Here is a 24801-nt window from a genome sequence, read left to right as displayed (position 1 = left end):
ACTTCTCCAGCTGAGGTCCATAGGAGGATGTGCATAGATTAGCTAGCATAGTGCAAGGTGTATGGCGGGGGCGGGGTGGAGGGTGGGGATGCGGGAACCATGGAATATGCCTCTGCCTCTTTCCTTTCAAAGTGGAGCATAAGCTGGGGCAAGCAGGGGCAGGTCTAACACAGACCAGGAGCCCAGCACCGAGCCTGCCCCCCAGACAGATGAGCCACACCCATGCATCAGATGAACAAGTAAATGGAAGCATTGGATCTACTTTCTGAACAAAAAGTGCCTGGCCTGTGAATATTGACTCTTCACCTCTGGGGGAGGGTGGGGGATGATGAGCTAACCTTGAAAATCATCTGGGAGATATCAGACCCTATTGTTTCCTGCAGTTGGGAGCTGTTCATGTTTCTGGAACCATCTCCGGAGCTGGGTAAATGGTCCATGTGGATGAGCTGAATTGTCCAGCTAGAATGGCACCTGAATGTGTATTCTCAGAATTTTTGTGTTTCTCTGGGGGGGTGCCTCTTGGAGCTGACAGTGTTTTCAGGAGGAAAAAAAAAAAAAAGCAGAAGCTCTGTTTGCACTGGGCTTCTCCATTCTGAGGAGTTGCACAAATACGTTGATTCACCCGAGCTGTTCTCTTCTGTGGTTGCTCAACTAATCCCCTTTGCATCCCTCTTAGGGACAGTGGGTTCCCAAAGCTTGGGAAGCTATCCGAGAGGGGCCCCAATTTCAGTCTTCGCAACATTGCAATTTTGCTTTCCCTACTAACTTCTTGTAGATGCATGAAAATGCAAACTCTTTTCTAGATCTAACAGGCATTTCTTTATTTAAATGAATGTTGTATTGAGTAACTATTAGCTTCATGCCAACCATGAGGCTAAGTTCAGGGGCCACCAGGGTGACTGGGACTCAGGTCCTGCCATCCAAGAGGTCAGCGAACAGGGACAGGAATGAACCACGATGATAGGGCAGCACAGCGGGGGTTCTGTGATGAGGGAAACTACAGGAAATGGTTCAGAATGTTGCAGTGGCCCCGAGCCTTGATGAACGCGGGTGATGTTCAGCTCAACCTTGAACATGAGTGGAGTCCACTAAGGCTACACATTTGGCAGTGCTGGCCAGGACATTCCACTGGTCTCTTCTTGTTTTTTCTCTCTTTGTGGGATGATAAGTTGCACCTTGTCTGGAGTTGGAAGTGACGTCAGTATCGGCCACATGCCAGTCCTCCCACTGCCTGTGATCCCCTCTTCCCTCTCGGTGCTCCTGGAACAGGCTGATGAGCTGACCCCCTCGGGTCAGTTCAGTCTCAGCCCAGCTCTGCCCCAGCCTTCCACCCCCGCTGCCCTCACTGTGCGTGGCCTTTGTGTGGCTTCCTCCCGGTCCTCACTGCTCCGACATGCCATCTCAGTGACTTCCACTTTCTCCTGCTGCCTGGCAGGCTGTGCTGGCTCTGTCCCTGAATTTATTCCTGCTGTTCCCCTCCTTCTAGGATCTGCCAGAATCAGGAGTGAGTCTCCAGTGCGGGCCAGCCAAGGCTCGATCCTTTCCTCTTAGAGGCTGGCAGAAGGACTCATGTTTCCTTTACCCTCTGCAGTGGCGGTGGGCCGGGGTGGGGGGCAGGTATCAAGCCCTCTCCCCTGCCTGCTCTTGTCCTCTGTCCTAAGGTGAGGTTCTCAGCTGTCTGAACGGCCTGTTCCCCAGACTGGCTCCCTCTGTGTGGCCCTGGTGGGGAGAAGGGATGACAAAAGTGGCATCTGTCTGCAGTGGAGCCTTTTGCCAGAACGCCCTGTGACTGTCCTAGAGGCGAGAAGTTTGCTGGTCACTTTTATTCCCACCAGCGGAGCAAACGCTATGGTGCACGGGGGCATCCGCGTTCGACTGTTTCCTTCAGTTCATTGAGGAAAGGGCCTCTTCCTGTTCTCGAGTACAAGTGTTCTCATCTCTAAACTTGTTGATCATGACAGTAAAAGTTTTGAGTGAGTTTGAATAAGCATTCCGTATATGTGCACATTTTTAATATACACATCTTTTATATACACAGTCATTAATTATATTCGTAGATGACTGTACTAAAATATACATTATAGATATAAACATGTTTTAAAAGAATAAGACTACCTAAAGAATATTTATAGGTAAATATTCTGGAAATTTCCTCCTGTGTACCAATGGATTGTCTCATGTACCCTGTTTGGGAGACCAAGACTCTAACAGAAACGTAAAGAGGGAGACAAGTATCATTTCTAAACAAAGAGGATTATTAACAAGGAGTTTTGAGACATCACAGGTTATCTTTCCTTGGTTCAAATGTATAGTTGAACCAGGAAGGATGCAGAGATCCTTGTGAATTTCACTTAGGACAAAAGCAAGAGGCAGTCTTACCAAGAGAAATACGATTTGGTACATGGTGGCATCAGGTGGTATCAGGCCCACTGAAGGGAAGTTCTTCGAGCTTTTCTTTAATACCTCCCCTTTTCCGCCTCTATGTTGATCTGTCCTCTGTAAACTGTTAAGTTCCATGAAGGCCAGGCGGCTACCTGTTTTGTCAATGATTGACACCTAGCATTAGCACCTTGCATGGCCAGAGGAACCATCAAATATTTGCTAGGAGGAAGAAAGGGCAGAACAGATGGAGAATTGGAGGGTGGGACAGGGGGAGTGAGAATTTAAAACAAAAAAACCCAGAAAGACAAATAAATGCCCCTTCCTGTAGATTACAAACTTTCTTCAGGCCTTCATGGGTGTGTGTTCAGTCATGTCCGGTTCTTTGTGACCCCGTGGACTTCAGCCCAGCAGGCTCCTCTGTCCATGACATTCTCCAGGAAAGAATACTGGAGTGAGTTTGCCATTTACTACTCTAGGCCTTAATCACCTTCAGATTCCATGCAGCATCTTGCATACGGAAATGCTCAAAGATGCCCATGGAGTTATTCTGGTGAAGAACCAGCTTCTGGTAGCAGAGCTGGCTGTGTCCCAGAGTTGATAGGAAGAGCTGGATGAACATTAGAGATAAGGCTTCTGCGATCGGCTCTCGAGCACGAGCGGAGTCAGGCCTCTTCATTGCTTCACCCCTGTATTTTCATCTCATAAACAATAATCACAATTAAACTTGTCCAAACACCTCAAAATATGCGTTAACAGAACAAAATGAGGTTACCATCTCTCATAGCATGATGATGGCTTTTATTAAAGCCCCCTTGCTAATAATTTCTCTCTCATTTTATGATGCCTTAATACTTCTGTGAGATGGCTTTCCACTCAAAACAAGATTCTGTGGCTGTCATCTGAAGAACAAGCTCAAAACTGGCCTTAATGCAATTTAGAATGGTGTCATCCATTTCTAAGCCACTGGGTGGGTGTGAAATTGTCAGCCAGCCTTTACTTTATCACCCACAGAGCCACGACTAATTACACTCAGCAGCACGGGGCCGCCAAGCAGGGACAGAAGATAGACAAGCCCAGCTGCTTAAAATATCCTTGGCCAATACAAAACTGCAGTCCCCAAAGCTTTCTTTAGATTAGAGAAGATTTGGCTATTTTTTAAATTTGAGTTTGAGAAGCAATAATAATTGGAGAAGGCAATGGCACCTTACTCCAGTACTCTTGCCTGGAAAATCCCATGGATGGAGAAGCCTGGTAGGCCGCAGTCCGTGGGGTTGCTAAGAGTCTGACAGACTGAGCGACTTCACTTTCACTTTCATGCATTGGAGAGGGAAATGGCAACCCACTCCAGTGTTCTTGCCTGGAGAATCCCAGGGGCGAGGGAGCCTGGTGGGCTGCTGTCTATGGGGTCACACAGAGTCGGACACGACTGAAGCGACTTAGCATCAGCAGCAATAATATTATAAATCATAATAACCGATCTCTGACAGTGCTGTACAGGTTCTGAAGTATTTTTCAAACCTGTTATTTCATTTAATTCTTGCTAGAGCTCTTTGAAATATCAATTCTGAGTTTAATATTGGCTACCATTTATTGGAAACCTAACCCATGTAAGCACATTACCTTTTACCTCATCAATTCATCTCAACAATCTAGTGAAATATTCTTCTTACCCTCATTTTACACTTGAGAAAACTAAGGCACAGGGGATTTAAATAGGTTTCCTAAGTACACACAGCTCGTAGGAGGAGATACTGACCTTGCATGTGCATTAATAATGAACTCATAGTCCATGCTCTCGATGCTGTACCTTGAGACACTATTATGTACCCATTTTACAGGTGGAGAAACTGAAATCCAGGTAGTAGAACCATTTACCAAGTTGTCAGTTCAAGATTCAATAAGATTTCTCCAATCCCAAAGCCCAAGCTCTGTCCATTCTTTTTCTACACCATATAAAAATGTATATTTGTTTTTTCCTGACAAATTTGAAGGGGATCGTGTTGTTGCAAATGGAGCGACATGGGTTCCAGGAGCTCAGCTGGGGTGGGGCTCAGAAGCAGGCCTTTTTACTTCATACCGATGCGTCAGCACCTTGGCAAGAGTTCCCTGGGCTTGTTCACTTGGGGAGTGGTCTGGCAGAGTGATGCGCCCAGGGCCTGCGAGGGCTACCCTTGTTACAGGGAGGGGGCTAAGCGCAGACCACACACCCATTAGCTGGAGCTAATACAGGATAAGGAAGTGGGCCGTGGAGAATGCAGGGCCCCGCTGAACACACAAGGCCAAGTGCGGGAGGGTGCAGGTGTGAGGCTCAAGTCTGAAGAACAGCTGCCAGGACAGCCCAGGGCCGCAGGGTTCAGTCCAGCTGGATGCCCAGACGGCTTGCCCTCAGGCGCTCCATGCCGCCTCTGTGGTCTGGGCCTGAGGTGGGAGCCCTCGACCGTCCACTTCCGGTGGGGGCCCCTCCCGCCTCCCTACCGCTGTGGCCAGCACAGGGCCTCCAGCGCAGAACCTGACTCCAGCACCCATGACTGGCCTCCCCAGGGTGGCCCTCTCACCTGTGCCTTTGTGCCAGGCACCCAGGAAGGCCTTCTGGGTCAGTACCCTGTCTCCCGGTCCAGCCTCTTTCCAAGGTGCCCCCTCCAGGGATGTCTAGTGAGAGCCGGGCCACGTCCCTCCTCTCTGCTCTGCTCCCTCTGACAGAGGCATCCCCAGTCATGTCCATGTGGCCCCGGTTACCCTTGCTGGTGACACTGTCCCCTGAGAGCACACCCTGTCCCCCAGCCAGTTCCCCTTCTGCACACACAAGACCATCCACACCCACCAGAGTCTCAGAACACTCTGAGAACCCACTAGAGTCTCAGAACCCACCAGAGTCTCAGAACACACACTGCACTTCTCCAGGGCAGCCCGGGGAGCCCTTTCTCTCAGGAGCTGGTCAGTGCCACCTAGTCCAGGAAGGAAAGGAGGAGGAGATGGACAGAGGGAGGTGATCGCAGGTGACAGGGAGCAAACCAGTTACCAGGCAAGGCTTTCTCACTCCCAGATGACTGGGCTGGGCCTTACTGTCTTCTTCTTGTTGTTGTTTAGTCGCAAAGTTGTGTCCAGCTCTTTTGCAACCCCATGGATCGTGGCCCGCCAGGCTCCTCTGTGCGTGGGATTTCCCAGGCAAGAATACCAAAGTGGGTTGCTATTTCCTTCTCCAGGGGATCTTCCTGACTCAGGGATCGAACCCACATCTCCTGCTTTGACAGCTGGGTTCTTTACTGCTGAGCCACTTGGGAGGCCCCCTAGTATCTTCTAGATGCTCATATTTGGAGGCATAGTTCAAACAGGCAGCCAAGGCTGACTGCAGAGCCACACTTATAGAGAAAACAAACCATTCAGTCTCTCCTGAGGGGCAGAGCAGCCAGGCTTCAGTTCCAGGCCAACTTCCTCTGGGCCAGAAATTCCCTCCGAGCCCCTCACTCTTCCATCTTTCCACCTTGATATTAGACGTGGGAATATAGCCCTGGGCAAGAGCTGGCTAACCCCCCACCCCCAGATCTGCCACCAATTCCAGTTATCTCTGTATACTGATCCATACAATCAAGCAGAGGGATGAATAAAATCCCCGACTATTTAAATTGGTACAGCTGCTGTGGAGAACAGTAAGGAAGTTCCTCAAACATAGAGATAAAAATAGAGCTACCATATGACCCTGCAACCCCACTCCTGGGCATCTATTCAGAGAAGAACATGATGTGAACGGGTAGCTGCACCCCAGTGTTCACTACAGCACTGTCTACAGTAACCAAGACACGGGGACAGCCTAAATGCCCATTGACAGAGGAAGGCATAAAGACACAACGGGCTATTACTCAGCCATTAAAAAGAATGAAATAATGCCATCCGTAGCAACATGGATGGGCCCAGAGACTGTTGCACTGAGGGAAGTAAGTCAGAGAAGGAGAAATGCCCTATGACATCCTTTATATGTGGAGTCTAAAAAGAAGTGATGCAAATGAACTGACAAAATGGAAAGAGACTCACAGGCTTAGTGAGCTTATGGTCGCCAGGGGCAAGGCTGGGAGGAAGGAATAGTTAGGCAGTTTAGGATGGACATGTGTGACTTCCCTGGTGGCTCAGATGGTAAAGCGTCAGCCTGCAATGCAGGAGGCCCAGGTTTGATCCTTGGGTTGGGAAGATCCCATGGAGAAGGAAATGGCACCCCACTCCAGTATTCTTGCCTGGAAAATCCCATGGACGGAGGAACCTGGTAGGCTACAGTCCATGGGGTCGCAAAGAGTTGGACACGACTGAGTGACTTCACTTTCTTTCTTTCTTTAGGATAGACATGTACACACTGCTATATTTAGAATGGATAACCAATAGGAACCCACTGTGCAGCACATGGGGAGAAAATTAGAAAGTAAAATAAAATTCCAATTTCACAAAATGGACAGGGTGAAGTTAACTGATTTGCCCAACAAGACAAGGCCACTAAGAACAGAGGCTTGAATGCAAGTTTTTCTTTATGCTTAGTCCTTGTTACCACTTCTCTACGCTGGTTTTGCTTTACAAATTTTTTAAAAGCATGACAATGTAGAATTAGGCAGCAAAGGGCTGGCGTGTCGCACTGGGAGGACCCAGAGAACTAATAGAATTGAAGGAGTGGGAGCCAGTGGGGCATTTGCTCTGCACGCGGCCCCGTGCTGAGTTCTCACACTCCATACTTCCTGTATCTCTGGCGGCAAGGTGGTAAGGCTGAGGGAGCTCAGACTTGAAGAAGTGACTAATCTGTTCAAAGCCAAAGCATAAGAATGTGGGACAGCCGAGGCCGACCTCTGAGTCTAAGATTCGCCCTCTCCTCCATACAGTCCCAGCTGTCCTAGGCATTCATTCTAAATCGGCCGGTCCCTGAAACAGAGCCACAGGAGCAATGGCTGGACAGAAACATCCAGGCACCTAGGCACTTTTACAAGTTGTAATTTGGAAATTATTTTTCAAAGGCGACACTTCCCTACTGCGTGTGTGTGTGAACGGCTCGTTCAGAAAAGAGGGGGAGCTTCAGGAGCCTGCCTTTTCCATTTCCTTTGAAATCAGAAGGCGGCCGTTGCCTCGGCCATTAGTCAGGGTGTCCCTTTTAAAGGGCGAAAGCTTTGCCTGAGACAGCAGTATGTTTCGAGTGCCAAGCGTTTAAATGGTTTCTGACGGGCAGAAGGGGACAGAGGCCACTGGATGTAATGGTCGTGACAGACGAGAAAAAAAAGGTGTTTTGTCAAGTTTCCAAGAGCATGGAGGGACAAGTATGACAGGAGAGTGAGTGTGGTTCTAAAGGGGCAAAGCCAAGGCTCACCAAGTGCCTGGGAGGCACCCCCAACAGGAAGGCCACCCCCGGCGGATGCCTGGGCAAGGCCTCCACACAGCACATCCACAGGTAGCAGAAGCGATTTGTAACCAAGCCACATGGGAAGGAGTGTTTGCCAGAGATGTCAGGAGAAGGGAGGTTGAGAGCAGACAGTAGCCTGGTCCCCTGCTCCCTTCGGCATAGCAGGGCCAGGTGACATGATGGCTTTGAAGAAAAGCATCCTGAATCCAACTCAGTAACAGTAGATGATTTGGGGCAAGTCGGTTATCCTGTCTGAGGTCTTCTAGAGAAGCTATCAGCATCATTCTACTCCTTGCAGGTGAAGGAAGAGTCCAGATCAAAAAGTGCCAATCAGAGCTGTGGTTTGTGTTCAAGTATGACCTGCAGGCACTCCTAACCTGTCCATGACTCTCTCCCTAACAGCCTAAATACCCAATGCGCTGTTGACGTTAGAAAGTCTCATAAATGGTTAGGTACCATCACAGAAGGATATGCACAATGGACCGAGAGGTGAAAAAGACAAGTTCAGAATCAGTATGATCTAATTTATTCCCTACATATAAATATACAAATAGACCCTCCCCCACATACACACACAGAAGAGACATGCTGAGAGGCTAACAATAATTGCTCCTTGACTCAGAAACTTGTATTTAAGTTTCCATTGTTTTGCTCATCTTTATTTTCTACCGTAGATTTCTGTGCTATTTTTGCTTTGAAATTGCAAAAGTCACTCTTTTACCTTTAACTAAACAGAGGTGACAAATTGGGTTTCCCTGCTGGTTCAGTGGTCAAAAAATCCACCTGCAGTGCAGGCGACGTGGGTTCAATCCCTGGGTTGGAAAGATCCTCTGGAGGAGGAAATGGTATTGAGTATTCCTGCCTAGAAAATCCCATGGACAGATGAGCACTGCAAGGGGTCTTAAGGAGTCAGACACGACTGAGTGACTAAATGACGAAACAGAGGTGACGCTGATGGCTGTAGAACAATGCACGCTGGCCTTTTTCTGGGTGTGAAGAGGATTGCTGTTTTGGCAAACCTGGGATGTGATGATGCTGAGGCTCGTTCTGGGGACCACACCCATCGGTCAGGACCACCTCCCTCTGCCCACAGTGGTCTTCCTTCTGCCCCACCTCTTCTTCCCCCTGCCAAGTGTTCTTACGTGGTTTTGACCTTGCCACTAGTCCACAGATCAGTGGCTATGCCTGCTTTCCTCTCCACAAGAGTCAGGTTATATTTTCGTAAGGAATTACTCTTTTAAATGTAATTAAAATTTGTTCTAATTAAATGTTATACAATTATATAAAAACTATAAAAAGTCCCAAAAATCACTCATCAGTCCCTCATCTTGAATTAATAGGGGACTCTGGGAACTGATAAAGTTGGACTATCCAAAGAACCTGGTGGAGGTGATAGGTGATGGGGAGATGAGGGAGTCAGGATGCCCCTCACAGGACACCTGCTCTCCATCAAGGCAGCATGGAAGCAAGGGAAAACCGCAGCATCTTGGGGCCAGAAAATCTGGCTTCTTAACCTCCTTCATCTGTATAAACAGTTTACTAAACTTTGTTGACATTCTTTCCTGAGTATATCCCAATTTCTTTTTGGAATGACATAGGGAATGTACAAAAAGAGTGATTAAATAAGTAATGTATTTCCTTTTAAAATTATATTGGTTCTTCCTACTTCATCAGATGGGTTGGAGTGTTGAGATGGTCTGAGCGAACACTATATAAAACGAAAAGTGGGACACTTGTAAGTGCACATCACAGTGACCCAGGGTGGGTTCTGGTTGGTCTCAGGGTGGCTTTTCCATGCCGCGGACTTAATGAGGTCACGACAAGGGAGGGGCCTTTACAAGCCGGCCTGTGAGACTGTTTCACATTTGGCACTCCTGCTGCGGGTGAAGCCAGGCTCTCCCTGCCTTTCGTCTCTCTGTCCTGACCACCTTGCAAACGTCTTGTTTACAAATCACCACCCATCGGCCACTCCTGAGTATAGTGGAAAGCCAAGAGTGTGATGGGCTGAGCTCTTGTCTCTGCCTGTAGGTAGGACGGTGTAGCGGAGACGGTGCAAGCTTTATAACCCTGGCTCTGCTGCTTTCAGTCCCAAGACCTTGAACAAAGTACTTGCCCACCTGGGCCTCAGTCTCTCCATCTGTAAAGTGGGGATGGTAATCCATACAGGGCTGTTGCTAGGATCACATGTGAAAATATGCAGAAATGCCCTGGCTCTTAGAAGTTACTTTATAAAATGTTCCTTCTCTTCCACCTCCCCTTAAAAGTTGTATACTTTAAAGGTGGAGAGATGGAAGGGGAAGAGAGGGTGAGGAGCACCCAGCAGGGGTCCTGTGGCAGGGAGGAAGCAGACTGGCTGGGAAGCCAGGCCTCCTCTCAGTTCCTTGCTCCTCAGAGGAACTGGGCTGCTTGCTTTTCCTGCAGGTTCTGATTCTTGCCATCGGCCCTGATTCACAAATTGCTCCCTCAGTTTTTCCACACTGGAAGTTGTTTTCAAAGTTTTAAAGGGCACGGCAATTCAGAATTAGTCAGGGAAAGGCTGGCATGTCCTACGGGGAAGACCCATACACAGTACTGAGAGGGATAACAGGAGAGAGAGCCAGTGGGCCGTTCCCTCGCCCTGCACCGGCCCCATGCTGAGTTCCCCACGCAGCATACCTGATACCTCTGGCAGCAAGACTGTGAGGCCGGCGCTTTATAGTGGAGGTCCCTGAGGCTTGGAGAGGTGACGTATTTTGTGCACACACATTTCTCCACAAAAGCAGCAGCACTCACAGAGCTTTGTCTTTCACAGGCTCTCCTAGGCTATAATTCACCCCTGAAGTTGGTGTTAAGATGCTTCAAGGGCATCATTTTGTCTGATATTCAAAGGACACTAACAAGGGCTATGTATGTGAGTCGCTAAGTCGTGTCTGACTCTTGGCGACCCCCTCAGTTGTAGTCTGCCAGGCTCCTCTGTCCATGAAATTCTCTAGGAAAGAGTTCTGGAGTGGGTTGCCATTTAGTTCTCCAGCAAGGGTTAAGATACTCCCTTTTCCCTTCATCCAAATTCCCTGGGCTTCCACCAACTAAAACCAAGAATTGCTGATTCTGAAGAAGCAGAGGAAGGGGGCAGTGTGCTCCGATGCCCTGAAGACTAGGGTCTCCGGATGAAAGTTGTGTTAATTATCATCCCTTTGACTGAAATTTTGCCGAAATCAAAGTGTTACAAATCAGAGTGAAACTCATGCTTTTAGGGATCAAGAAAAGATGATTTCAGTGTAGAAAAGATTAAAAGCAATATTAATATTAACTTGCACGTACAGAAGATTTTTTTTTTTGAAGTCTATCTCTTCCTTTAGCTTGCAGAGTTATCTCTGAGCTGTCTGCCTCAATGATGTCCCCCAGTCCAGGTAGGGGGCTTCACAGGTGGCTCAGTGGTAAAAAGAATCTGCCTGCAATGCAGGAGATGCGAGTTTGATCCCTGGGTTGGGAAGAAAATGGCAACCCATTCCAGTATTCTTGCCTGGGAAATCCCATGAACAGAGGAGCCTGGTGGGCTATAGTCTATGGCATCACAAAAGAGCTGGACATGACTTAGAGACCAAACAGTGACAATAAACCCAGCCAGTCTATGATGTTCTGGTGGCGAGTTCAGGTTTGGGTCCGTTCCCAGGAGAGGGTCCGATGCAGAGCAGTGGCAGTGATGTTCTGCTTCATGCCTCACCCCTCTCTCCTCCACCCACACAAGCCTCTTTTGGAATCCCTGCTTCAGACAGGACCTCTCCTGTTCATCCCACGCGGCAGCCAGTCGACCATCCAGCCATTCACTTGAGTTCCATTCTGCCCACCAATCTTTAGCGAAGGCCTGCTGTGCACCAAGCTTTGTGCTAGGTTCTGGTGGTAAGGGAATACCCGTCCCAACCTCTGCCATCAGAATTTTTCATCTTCCAGAGGCCCCCAGGCCCTCCCAGGACCACACGTGTCACAGAAACTACCCTCTTTGCTGCTTTCCGGGGAAGGCCTGTGAGGGGTTCACTGAGGTGTCCCAGTTAAGAGGCTGTCTGTGTGTGTGGCTGAGTGCCTGTGTGTTTCTGAGTGTGTCTGTGTGTGTCTTTCTATCTGTGTCTCTGTGTGAGGGTGTGTTTCGGTAAGTGTGTGTTTGTGACTCTACCGTGAGGTGCCTCTCCGTCTGACCGTGTGGTCTGTGCCCGCGCTCGCCCGAGGGCAGGTCCTGACTCTGAAGCGACCATTGTGGCTGACTGAGGTCAAGATACCTTCCCATGTTTGGAGGCTCCAGAACGAAGAAGCAGTGGTCAGCACTTGTGGTTTTTGCCCTGTGCTATTTTTAAAGTCAAAAAAAAAAAAAACAAGCGGAAACTCATTGCCACTCGATAGCTAGGTCAGATTTAGATAAAGTCCGGGCCCAGAGCTGCGGATGGCTGGCTGGTGTGACAGGGTGGGCTGGAGAGACCCCACTGCCGGTCCCGGGTCCGTGGTGCCCAGAGCAGCAGAGGCCTCTCTGCCTTCCGTGGGGAGGACACTGCCCCCTCCTCTGGGCATCCTCCTAGTGACCTGTGAGGCCACTTCATTGTCTGCATTTACAGATGAGGAAACTGAGGCCCCAGGGGCCACTCACTGGCCCAAGGTCACTTCATCGGTAAGCAGCAGGGTTGGGGTTTGAACCTGGTTCTTCTGCCCCCAAAGTCCCCTCTCTCTGCACAACTCTGTACCACCCCCTCCTCCCACCCCTCTTTCTTTGTCTTCAACCAAGTGCTTCATAGTGAGGGCTGAGCGGGCCGTTGGCTCGTTTAACCACCGATTTTCCATGAAGAACATGGTTTCCTTCAGAAAGAACGATTAAGACAAAGTCCTTGCAGAGACAGTCGTTCTCTGAGGCGTCTTGTAATATTAGTGTAACCCACACTGTTAACCACTTCCTCACCGTATCAGGGACTCTGGCTTTTTATATCTGTAGAAAATGTGGAACACTTTAGAGGGCCCTCTCCTGAAACCCACGTCTCCCCACAGCCTACCTGTGGGCCAAGCCAGCCCACCTTGGCCTCCTGCACTCTGCCAGCTCGGTGCGTAATTTAGAACGTGGGGCTTTGACCTTGAATATCTTGAGTGTGCGTTGGTGTGTGTGTTTCCCTTAAGACTGAGTCCATGTGGTGGTCTTCATCATTGGAAACAAACCCAAGGGCTCAGGAACTCGACTCCTCATGATGGTGAGGGTTCAACATCGTGAACCTATTCACTGTCACCATTGCTGACCTCCAGGCCTTGACCTCCACCCTGATACAGTGAGGAAGTGGTTGGTGTTTTCCTTGTATTACTGCTTAAGCCTGGAGTTAGGACTTGCCCTGGTTAATAGATGCTGAAGCTCAGAGCAAGTCTTTGACTGGAGACCCACAGAGCCCCTCTGTGCCTTAAACACCCCCATCTACAAAATTGGGTGATAATTCCCCCTGCCTCGTGGGATGATTGTGAGGCTTAAGTAAATTGTGTAGGTGCGTGCTCAGTCATGTCCAGCTCTCTGTGACCCCATGGACTGTAGCCCGCCAGGCTCCTCTGTCCATAGAATTCTCCAGGCAAGAATACTGGAGTGGGTAGCCATTCCCTTCTCCAGAGGATCTTCCCAACCCAGGAATCAATCTAGACCCTTCTCCTTTCTTCCTAGGGTCCTGAGCACAGTACGCTCTGAAGCCTGACTGTCTGAAGCCACAGGCTGTTTCTGCCTCTGATAAGATTTTTGTGGTTGGCTAAGTTGCTCATTTCCCTGTTTCTTTATTTCCGTGTTTATCAAATGGAGACAGTAACAACTGCTAAGGTACACAGCTATTGTGAGGACCCAATGAGATAAAACAAGATTAACTCAAGTTAATTGAAGTCCCCAGTCAATGACCGTTCTGTTACTGTTGTTAGAGACAGCATTGTGAGTAATGGTAGTGATGCCAGCAGTCCCGCCCTGGCTGTCTTGGGTTCCGTGGTGGGCCCCAGCCTATGTCTGAGCTGGAGGGAGGGGTTGATCCACAGAGGACAGGCCCCCAGGATCCTACCCTGCTCAACTAAACTCTTCTACCCCGGGTGGAAGATCCGGTCCCACCAACTGTCCAGGCTCAGAGACCCACTGCCCAGGACCTAGCAACCACCACCTGCCTTCTTAGAAAATGCTCCCAGAGACCTAAAGATTTTACGGAGACTTATAATGACTTACAATTTACTTGCACGATGACTGTGTTTCCATCACCTTCTAGGTAGGCATCTATTTTAAAGTCTGACTCTATCTTAACTGAGCCAGGAAAGCTTGCTATTTAAGAAATCCTCAGGAGGCATTGGTGGTATGTACCCACCTTTTGTGGAGTCCTCTTCTCAGAGGACAGTTCTGATTTTTGTCCCTGCTCAACCACCATCAACTCTTTATCTCAATATGGAACCTTAGTTCTGGCTTCCCTGGTGACTCAGATGGTAAAGAATCTGCCTGCAGTGCAGGAGACCCAGCTTCCATCCCTGGGTTAGGAAGATCCCCTGGAGAAGGGCAAGGCAACCCACTCCAATGTTCTTGCCTAGAGAATTTCATGAACAGAGGAGCTGGTAGGCTACAGTCCATGGGATCACAAGGAACTGGACTGCATGACTCCACACACACACACACACACACACACACACACACAACCTTAGTTCATAGTCAGGACTGAAGATCACTCTGTCTACTGCCCTCACTTCACAGGTGAGAAACCTGAGGCTAAGAGAGACTCATTCAAGACCACACAGCATGTTGATGTGATATTGATCAGCCCTCACCTCCCAGATGCCTGTGGGCACTCGAAGGAAGGGTTCTGGGACTCCCACACCTGGAAGAAGGACGCAGGGCCCTGATGCAGCCCTGGGGTCTCTGGGCTGAGCAGGGTGTGGGAGATGATTTAGACTTCAGGCTCTGAGTCTGCTCTCTCTTCCAGGGTGGCTCTGCGCTTTCCCCTGCTGCGGTCATCAGGCCAGAGAGGGCTCAGCAACAGGCAGCTGCTTTGGCAAAGGAGGTTGGCTGCCCCAGCTCGTCCGTCCAAGAAATGGTGTCCTGCCTCCGCCAGGAGCCGGCCAGCATCCTCAATGATGCCCAGACCAAGGTAGGCACTCGTGTGAGAGTTGGGGAGGGAGGGATCTTTTACAAATAGAAACCAGGCCAGAAAGGAGACAGGACCCACCCAAGGCCACGCAGTAGGCTGGTGACCAGCTGGGGCCGAAGGCATATTCCCTGACCACCCCACCCCCTCCCCGAGCTGTGCCTGGGCTGCAGTACGTCATGGACCAAACTCGGGTCCTGAGGATCGACTGGTCTCTGTACATCAGATTTTGTCTGTACTATGGGGATAATAGGGTTTCCCAGGTGACTCAGTGGTAAAGAATCCACCTGCCAATGCAGGAGAAACCAGGAGACCTGGGTTTGATCTCTGGGTTGGGAAGATTCCCCTGGAGGAGGAAATGGCAACCCACTCCAGTATTCTTGCCTGGGGAATTCCATAGACAGAAGAGCCTGGTGGGCTACAGTCCATGGGGTCCCAAAGACTCAGACACGAGCATGCACGCAGCATGGGGTTAATAATGGGACTCTTGCAGAGTAGGAGAAGAAGATGAAGTGACATCTGTAAAGGGTCTTGCTGGGATCGTGGTGTCACCCGGTCAGGTCATGGTAACATGTACTGAGTACTGTGGGCAGGGCTGCGGTGCAGCGAGGCCACCACGCCCCTTAGACATGGCAGCTGTGTACTTTTTCTCCACTTTATAAAGATGGTGCTTACAGCCCCCAGGCTCCCTGCCTGGACCTGATATTGACAAAGGGGACTCTAGAAGGAATAACTTGTCATCTGAGCTGAGGGTTTAATCCCTTCCTGGACTCATGGACCTGGAGCAGGTCTTATCCTCAGCTCCTCCAAATATGGGCTAATCAGATAGTGACTAAAGCTGATGAATTTCCCCTGCCATGTCCTGCCTTTGGCCACCACCATGATGAATACCTCTTACAGGCTCAGGCTTACCCTTGCTCCCAGTGGATCTATTGTCACCTTGGTGGGAGGTTCTGGAATGCTCCCCTAGGGACTAGTCACTGCTCCGAGTAAGACTCGCCGTCCTGACCCCGGCACTGTGGCCTGGTGTCCTGCCTGCTTGCTGTTCTGGCCACGTTACCCTTATTTCCCAGGAGAGCTTTGGGTGAATAGCCAGCATTGGTGCTCATTATGGTTAAGACTTGATTAAGTGAAGCAACTGTGTTGTGCTCAGTGGCTCAGTTGTATCTGACTCTTTGTGACCCTCTGGACTATAGCCTGCCAGGCTCCTCTGTCCATGGGAATTTTTCAGGCAAGAATACTGGAGTGGGTTGCTATTTCCTTCTCCAGGGGATCTTCTCTCCCCAGGCATTGAACCCTCACCTGCTGCATCTCCTGCACTGACAGGCGGGATTCGTTACCACTGAGCCACCTGGGAAGCCCCTGGTGAAGCAATACAGTTGGCTATTTCAGTATCAGTTTTTGAGGATGAAGTCTATATAAACCATGACATCCCTTTGCACCTGATGCAGCTGCTGGCTGTGAGTGGTCCTTTCCACTACTGGGGTCCGGTGGTCGATGGCCAGTACCTCCGAGAGGCCCCAGCCCGAGCGCTGCAGAGGGCCCCACGGGTCAAGGTGGATCTGCTCATCGGAAGTTCTCAGGACGACGGACTCATCAACAGAGCCAAGGCTGTGAAGGTAGGCAGGAAGGGCCTCGGAGTGTGGGCCAGTGACTCTGGACCTAAGCAAGACCTTGGTCAAGAGTCATGGACTTGCTTGCTTGTTATTTTCAAGACAGTCAATGAAAAACTACGTTACAAAAGCCCTGTAAGGAATTTAGGAGATGGTAGTGGGGTTGGGGTTCAGAAATAAGACACCTGCTGTGTTGTGAGCAACACAGACACAGACATATCCAGAAACTACATCTGTGAATGTATAAATCACAGTGGGAAACTGTCAGCAAGGCTGACTCAAGAGCTCTGTAGCTTCAGGGTTACAGGCTGTGTGTACCCCTTGTACCCACGAAGGATGCTAATCCCACGGAGCCTAGGAGAAGGAGAGGCGGGTGGATGAAGGGAGCCTGGCAGGGAAGCCTAAATGCGAGCCTTGTGGTGGCTTGTTGGAGACACAGCAAAGTGTGAGGGACTCGTGGGGTCATTTATCTGCCTGAGCATATGCTTCCTGCTCAGAACAGAGAAGCCATCACTCCTCACTAGGATGTGGCCACCTCTGGGAAGGGGTCAGGCACACTGGCCCCTGGCCCAGCCCCCTCTCCCTGTCCAGCTGCTCCTGATGGCCCTCTAGGTTGTCACCCTGGGATGGTGGTCCCAGCTCATGACACAGAGGACAGACACTCAATGTTGGCTCAGTTTGACTCTATTGACTATAAGGCAGTATCATTGGAATTAATAACAGCAAATAAGGATCATTAACACAACCGAATGGGATCTCTCATCCTTTGGATTATTCTATTCCCTTGGGTAATCTACCTCCTGAGGGGGGATCTATCTTAGAGCAAAAGAAAAAAAAAATGCAAACTACCATTTTGAGATGAGATATATTAATATATAAAGGTATTAATCACAGCATTAATTGTTATAGTAAAACATTGGAAGCAACTCAAATATCCATGAACAGGGAAATGGTTTACTGAATGAAGATACATACGAACTATTGGATATATGTAATGTAGATGGTAAAAAGAATGAACCAGGTCCATCTCTCCCGTCTTGAGGATGCCTGTGATATGTTGTTGAATGGAAAACAAAAGTCAGAACCCAGAGGAGTGTGAAATTAAGGTAGTATTCATATATTTAAAAAAACCAGTGTATATCTGTAAATATGTAAGTATGTATAATTGTATATATTTCTATATGAAAGAATACACAGCAAACAAGTAACATGGACTATCTCAGGAGGTGCATCGGTGTGAAAAGAATTTTCATAATACTATGAATTTAGTATTATGAACATTACATGTGTACACATTTTCTGTAACATATATGCATATATGTGTGCCTGTACAGGTATGTATGGGCATCTCTGGTGGCTCAGTGGTAAAGAATCCACCTGCCAATGCAGGCGATATGGGTTCGATCCCTGGTCCAAGAAGATCCCCTGGAGAAGGAAATGGCTACCTATTCTAGGATTCTTATCTGGAGAACCCCATGGAGCCTAGCGTGCTACAGTCCGTGGGGTTGCAGTCGGACACAACTTAGTGACTGAACAACAATACCATGTATATGTGTATAAACAGAGAGCTGTGTGTGTGTGTGTGTGTGTGTGTGTGTATGTGAGTGTGTGTATTGGGAGGTGGCATACAGCAAAGCTTTGTCACTATCAGCTTCCATTGGTTGACTCACAGCCGTGGAGAAGGAATTTTGCCTCTGATCCATCTCTGCGTTTTTCTGCCAAGCACCCATCTATGTCTCAGCCCTTTATTTCGAGAGTCTGCAACTTGGTTATGAACCAGACTGACAGTTTCACTGAGGAAATGCTGAAACAAGGCCGCTCTCCACCACTAGCCCTGGGCTTTTCTTTAAAGCAGTGGCTCTTCAAATTACTTTTGATCAAGTCCGTCATCAGTTAAAAAGTAGTAAGCTTAGTCATTCGAGTATAAATAATATACATGCATGCTGCTGCTGCTGCTGAGTCGCTTCAGTTGTGTCCAACTCTGTGCGACCCCATAGACGGCAGCCCACCAGGCTCCACCATCCCTGGGATTCTCCAGGCAGGAACACTGGAGTGGGTTGCCATTTCCTTCTCCAATGCAGGAAAGTGAAAAGTGAAAGTGAAGTCGCTCAGTCGTGTCTGACCCTCAGCGACCCCATGGACTGCAGCCTACCAGGCTCCTCCATCCATGGGATTTTCCAGGCAAGAGTACTGGAGTGGGGTGCCATTGCCTTCTCCGAATATACATGCATAGTCCTATACTAATTGTTATAAAAGATTCACAAAAACAGAACGTTTTAAAGCATGAGAAGGAAATGAATGTCCTTTCTTGCTGCACACTCTACATACTCCATGTGTAAGACAACGCCCTACAGCACGGGTAGATTGGAAAGACGTGCACATCAGCCCTGGAGTCCCTTCTGTGCAGTTCCTCATTTCACATGACCCGGCAAGGGAGGACACGGGAAGCTTTGTGCAGAAGATATTCTATCCTCAAAGCTCTAAGTCTTTGGACCATGCACTGAAAATGCATCCTAGGCCATCTCCAACCTTAGAGAGAAGGGAAAAACTGCATTCCTGGGGGCCTAGGGAGCATCCTAGACAGTCAGCGGGAAGCAGGCCCCGGCAGCAAATTCCTAGACACCCCCAACTCCTGGTGGAAAAGCCATCCATCCACTGGAACTGGGGGAGAGGAGCTTTTATTTATTAATTTGTAAGCTTTTCATTTTATATTGGAGAATAACAGATTAATGATGTTGTGAGAGTTTCAGGTGGACAGCGAAGGGACTCAGTCATACATATACATATATATCCATTCTCCCTGAAACTCCCCTCCCATCCTGGCTGCCACGGGACATTGAGCAGAGTTCCCTGTGCTCTACAGTGGGTCCTTGTTGGTTGTCCATTTTAAATATAGCAGTGTGGACACGTTGATCCCCAGTTGATGGACCTGGTGCTGGAGTTGACTGTAGGGCAGCTCAGGTTTATATTTTGGGGATGATGACAGCCCAGTGTAAGAGGATGGTCTGCGGCTGCCTTGGTCTTTCCTCTCCTGGCAGCATCTTGGGATTTTGCCAGCTCTGCCCTGACTCTCAGAGCCCCCATGGCAGGGAGCCCAGATCCAAAGGACTGGGAAGCCTCCCCAGCAATGTGTTTCCATTCCTCTCATTGAGTTTCCCTTAGAGGCTTTCAAGGAGCTGTTTCCTTGGTCCATTTGCAAAGAAAGATGGTGTCTGCTGACGAGAGCTCTCTGCCTACATCAGGAGGCGGGTAGGGGGCCAGGCTCCAGATCAGGGAACTGGCCGGGAGGTCAGGGTGGAGTAGTGCCCAGCTCTGTTCCGGTCTCTGCTTGTTATCTAAACCCCGTCCCAGCCAGTGCTTCCTTAGCGCCTTTGTTCTGGTTAGACTTTCCTCGTCTTCCTTCCCTTCTGTGTTTGTCCTCCTGTGAACAGACACTAGTGCAGCCATTAGCAGGGTCTTGGGAGACTATGTCCCCCTGGGAACTCACCCAGGGGCTGACTGGAAAACTGGGAGGAAGAAGGATGCGGTAACAGTCAGGCTTGGAGCCAAATGCACACTTGCAGAGCCATCATGTGTACATGCTTACGTCTCCTGGACTGACCTGTACCTCCAGCCCGACTCTTTATCTCCCACCCGGGCTGTTCCCTTGAACCCTAGACTGGCTTAGCCCAGGGTCTGCTTGGCATCCTCACTTAGAGGTCTCATCACTTTTCACTCTTAACACAGCCGAAAGAACTGCTGATTCCACTGATGCCCTCCCCATCCCCAACCAGCTTGTCCTCCACTGTCTTCACCATCGTAATAAACAACAACTCTTGCTTCTGCAGGTGCAGGCTCCAAACCTCTCTTTCTTGCTCCCAGCTTTCCATCAGCATGTCTGTGTGGCTCTATCTTCAGAACATTTCCAGCCCTGACCCCACCATTTCTGCCTTCACCCTGACCCATGGCATCATCTTCCTCCAGGATTTTTATAATGGCCCCCAACCATCGTCCAGCTTCTGGTTTTGCCTCTTATAAGGTATAAGAACCACCATGGCTGGAGTAATCCCTTCACAGGATAAGTCAGAGCCCTTCACTCCTCAAAGTCCTCCAGTGGCCTCAGCTCACACAGGGGAAAAGCCCCAGTCCATCATGACCACTACCTGATATGGTCTTTGACCTCATCTCCTGCCGCTCCGCTCTTGCTCATTGTGCTTCAGCCCAACTGGTCCCTGTGGCGGTCCTCAGATCTGCCAAGCACACTCCCACCTCAGGATCTCGGCACTTTCCGTTCCCTCTTCTAGAATGTTCTTTGGCTGTGCTGGTTCTTTTTTGCGGGTGCAGGCTTCTCTAGTTGTGGCTCATTGGCTTAGTAGTCTGTGGCATGTGGGACCTTAAGTCCTTGACCAGGGATCAAACCCTCAAAGGTGGGTTCTTAACCACTAGACCAGCTAGGATTTTCTTCTCCAGGTAACTCACTGTCTCACCTCCTTCACGGCCTGTTTCTTCAGAAAGAACTTGCTGGACCACTCTGGTGGAGAGGGCACCACACCCCCAGCATTCTCTCTCTCCCTTATCCTGCTCTCCATCCTCAGCACTTGTATCCCTGAATGTCATCTGTTTGTCTATCGTATTGCTTCCTCCACTAGAATGTGAGCACATATAAGTCGCCCTGAGCTCAGAGACTTAATCTGTTTTGCTTTCTGCTCTATTTCTGGTGCCTATAAAAGTGACTGATATACAGTAAGTGCTCGATGAATCTTTATTCGTTTGAAAGAATAAAATTATGGATCTGACTTAGGAGTCTTCAAGGAAATATTGGGTTGACCAAAACCAATAATTCATCCCCAACCAACCTTATGGATCAGGGATTATTATCCCTAATTTTTCAATGAGAAACCAGTTCAGAGAGAAGTCAGAATTCAAATCCAAGTCTGTCCAACTCCAAAGGCACTCTATTTCTATCTCAGCCTTCTGGGAAAAGCCAGCCTTTCCTTCATGAGCTTGCTGTCTACCAATGACCACATGCTGGGTGCTCACATGGACAGGAACTCAGGTAGAATCAGGGCCGCTCAATGCAAAGGGCTTTGCAATTCCTCCCGCACTCTTCTTTTATCTCAGCCATAATGTATGAGGTCCATACTCATGAAGCAACATTTAACACCATTGTACTGAGGAAGAAGCATGTTTTGAGAGCGTTGATGTTGTCCTAAGGTCACCTAGGGGCTTCCCTGGTGGCTCAGATGGTAAAGAGTCCATCTGCAGTGCAGAAGACCTGGGTTCAGTCCCTGGGTCGGGAAGATCCCTTGGCGGGGAAAATGGCAACCCAGTCCAGTGTTCTTGCCTGGAGAATCCCATGGACAGAGGAGCCTGGTGAGCTAAAGTCCATGGGGTCACAAAGAGTCAGACACCACTGAGCGACTAAACATGCACGTACGACGGGTCACCTAACTAGTCATCTGCAAAGCCGAGTCTCCACTGCAGGTCCTCTGGCTCCAGTTGGGGGTGCTTTCTGTATTCAACTCTAGGAAATTGGGGGGTGGAAATGCACTAGCACCATCTACACCCTACAGACAGATCATAGCCCAGAGGAGTCCTCAGAACCCTGCCCGACACAGAGCTGCCATGGACCAGCGTGGACACCCAAGTGGGAACCACGCTACCAGCTGCCCTCTGGATGTGGGGTTGAAGTTCCTCTTTTATTTCCAACAACCCTGCGCCCACTTGCCCTCCAGGTTACACTGCCTTGTCTCAGCCTGCTCATGACCTGCATTCAGGGTTGGGCTGTGGGTTTCTCCATTTCCCCCTGGAGGGCTCTGTAACACTTGAGTCCAACTGCCGTTAGTCAGGGAGAAGCCCCGGGTGGCATATCCCCAGGGACCTTCATCCAAGCAATTCCTTCTCCCCAGTCCTCCCTCCATCTGTATCGGCCCCGCCTCTCCCACCCCGTCTGTGCTGAGAAGCTGGACAGACCCACTGGAACAGAGCCTCAAGCATGTTTTCCCAGCACAGAGACCTGTTCAAGTAGTCATGTGACACGTAACAAGGTCACTTACTCTGCCCCCAACACTGTGCTCGGTGTTTGGGACATAAATACAAATTAAATTCCTGCCCTCGAGGAGCTCACAGTCAAGGAACAAAATAGAAAATGAGCAAAAGTAAATCATTAAAAGGCAGTTTGATACACACTGTTTGGAGAGACAGACACCTACTGCAGGACCTCTGTGCAGTTGGGGAAGAAGGGGTCATTGGACCCGCAGTAGCACCAAAAACAGAAGTGACCCAGTGATGGCAGAACTGGCCAGTACCCCGTCCCCCGAGCTGTCTGTCAACAGAGCGCGAGAGTGTCCTGGGTGTCCACGGATTATAATCAGGAGAATCTGAGCTCACTAGAGCCTGAGCCTCAGTTTCCCTATCTGCAAAATCGGAAGATTATCAGAACATATCCCCATAAAGATGTTGAAAGAAAAAAAATACAGGCAATTAGTAGCATGTGCTCAATAAATATTAACTTTTCCCTTGATTCTTTAACTGTGCTATGACAATCAATATCAAAGCTATTGTCCGCAGTCCAGAGAATTATCCCAAGGAGGCAGGAATACAAAGAGTGGATGATCACTGAACCACCTCGCCTGACCTGAGCCAGTTTTCCAAATTGTGGCAGATATATACACATGCTTGCCTCTCATTCCACCCTGGCATCAGTACCATCCAGAGCCCAACCCCAAACACACACCATCCAGCTTCCCAGGGATAGAGAGGTAGATAGAGGTCCCTCCCACCCCAAAGGAGCCCCCAGACTCACCCGTCTATCACAGCAGCGGAGACCCAATAAATTCCCTCAGCCCAAAGAGGGTTAGGGCTTCCAGCGAGTCCACATGAAGACCCTCAGCCCCCAGCAACCCAGGCCACCTATGGCCCACCCGAGGAGCCTTAATGACACCAGCAGAGTTAACCACGTACCCGTGGTGCATCGGCGCTCTCTGAGATGCCTGGGATGGCTCTGTTCACAGAGAATGATCTTATTTTCTGAAGTAGCAGCTTTCCGTTGAAATTCTTCGGCAGTCACCGTAGTGGGGATTTTTCCCTCTTTTCTCTCTCTCTCTCTCTAACTGGTGAAATTGACAGTCTGCCTACATTAACCGGGCATTAATTTGCATGATCAAAAGCAGATTTGTTCCAAGAGGCGATGCTCTGCCTTCCCCTCCAAGCACGAGCATCTCCAAGGAAGGCGAGAAAAAAAACCGCAATCGGCCCCCGCCGCGTTGCCCCTGAGCTTGGCCGGGAGTTGGCCTCATCCAGGAGCAGGTGGGGTGGGGGCCCTGCAGGGAGTGGGGAGGGGGAGGGCAGCCCATCTGAAAGTTGGAAAGTGGCACCTGGCAGCCCCAGGAGCTGGCATGAGCCCCAGCCTGGGAAAACCAAGCCTTTGGTGACAGATTACAGCAGAGGGGCGTGCCAGAGTCTCAGGGAGCACATAGATTTCCTATGGAGAGAGAGAGGGACTGCTGCACTGAATCCCCAGCCCTTTGGGGTGAAGAGACGCGAGGGTGCAGACCCTAGACATCCTGGGGCTCTCTGGAAAGCCAGGACCCAGAATCAAAAAAACAGGTTGGGATTCCTTGCTTTAGCCATGCCATGCAGGCAGCTGAACCTGTGAGTCTGAGAGCTAGCATCTCTTTAGTCTTTGAATGGGCACAGAGCAACCAACCCTGCAGTGAAGTGAGAACGTCTGTTTTTTTTTTTTTCTGTTAAAATTTATTTTTAATCGGAGGATAATTGCTTTACAATGTTGTGTTGCTTTCTGCCATACAGCAACATGAATCAGCTATTTGTGTGTATATGTATATGTATATCCCCTCTCCTGAGCCTCCCTCCCACCCCTCTAGGTCATCACAGAGCACTGAGCTGAGCTCCCTGTGCTGTACAGCAACTGCCCACTAGCTGGATATTTTACATATGGTAGTGCATATATTTCTGTGCTACTCTGGAGAAGGAAACGGCAACCCCATCCAGTAGTCTTGCCTGGAGAATCCCATGGACAGGGGAGACTGGCAGGCTACAGTCCATGGGGTCGCAAGAGTCGGACACGACTTAGTGACTAAACCACCACCATGCTGCTCTCTCGGTTCGCCCCACCCTCTCGTTTCCTTGCTGTGTCCACGTATCTACACCTGCATCTCTACGTCTGCATCTCTGTTCTTGCCCTGCAGATAGGGTCAATCAGCACCATTCTCTTAGACTCCGTATGTATGAGTTACTGTAGGGTATTTGTTTTTCTCTTTCTGACTTGCTTCACTCTGTATAGCAGGCTCTAAGTTCATCCACCTCAGTTCAGTTGACTCAACGTCGTTCCTTTTTCCGG

The 24801-nt window shown here is 49.5% G+C and overlaps 1 protein-coding gene across 1 annotated transcript in view; it reads left to right on the top strand.

Moving 5' to 3' along the window:
- TG (thyroglobulin) overlaps window positions 1-24801 on the top strand; it is a 231788-nt gene that overhangs the window by 180223 nt on the left and 26764 nt on the right. Inside the window, exons 42-43 of the mRNA XM_040262090.1 lie at window positions 14686-14850; window positions 16299-16466. Of these exons, the coding sequence (XP_040118024.1) occupies window positions 14686-14850; window positions 16299-16466 (333 nt within the window). The remainder of the gene's footprint in view (window positions 1-14685; window positions 14851-16298; window positions 16467-24801) is intronic.

The sequence above is a fragment of the Oryx dammah genome, unplaced genomic scaffold (genome assembly GCF_014754425.2).
Source record: "Oryx dammah isolate SB20612 unplaced genomic scaffold, SCBI_Odam_1.1 HiC_scaffold_19, whole genome shotgun sequence".
NCBI lineage: Eukaryota > Metazoa > Chordata > Mammalia > Artiodactyla > Bovidae > Oryx > Oryx dammah.
This window is presented reverse-complemented; position numbering and strand designations above follow the sequence as displayed.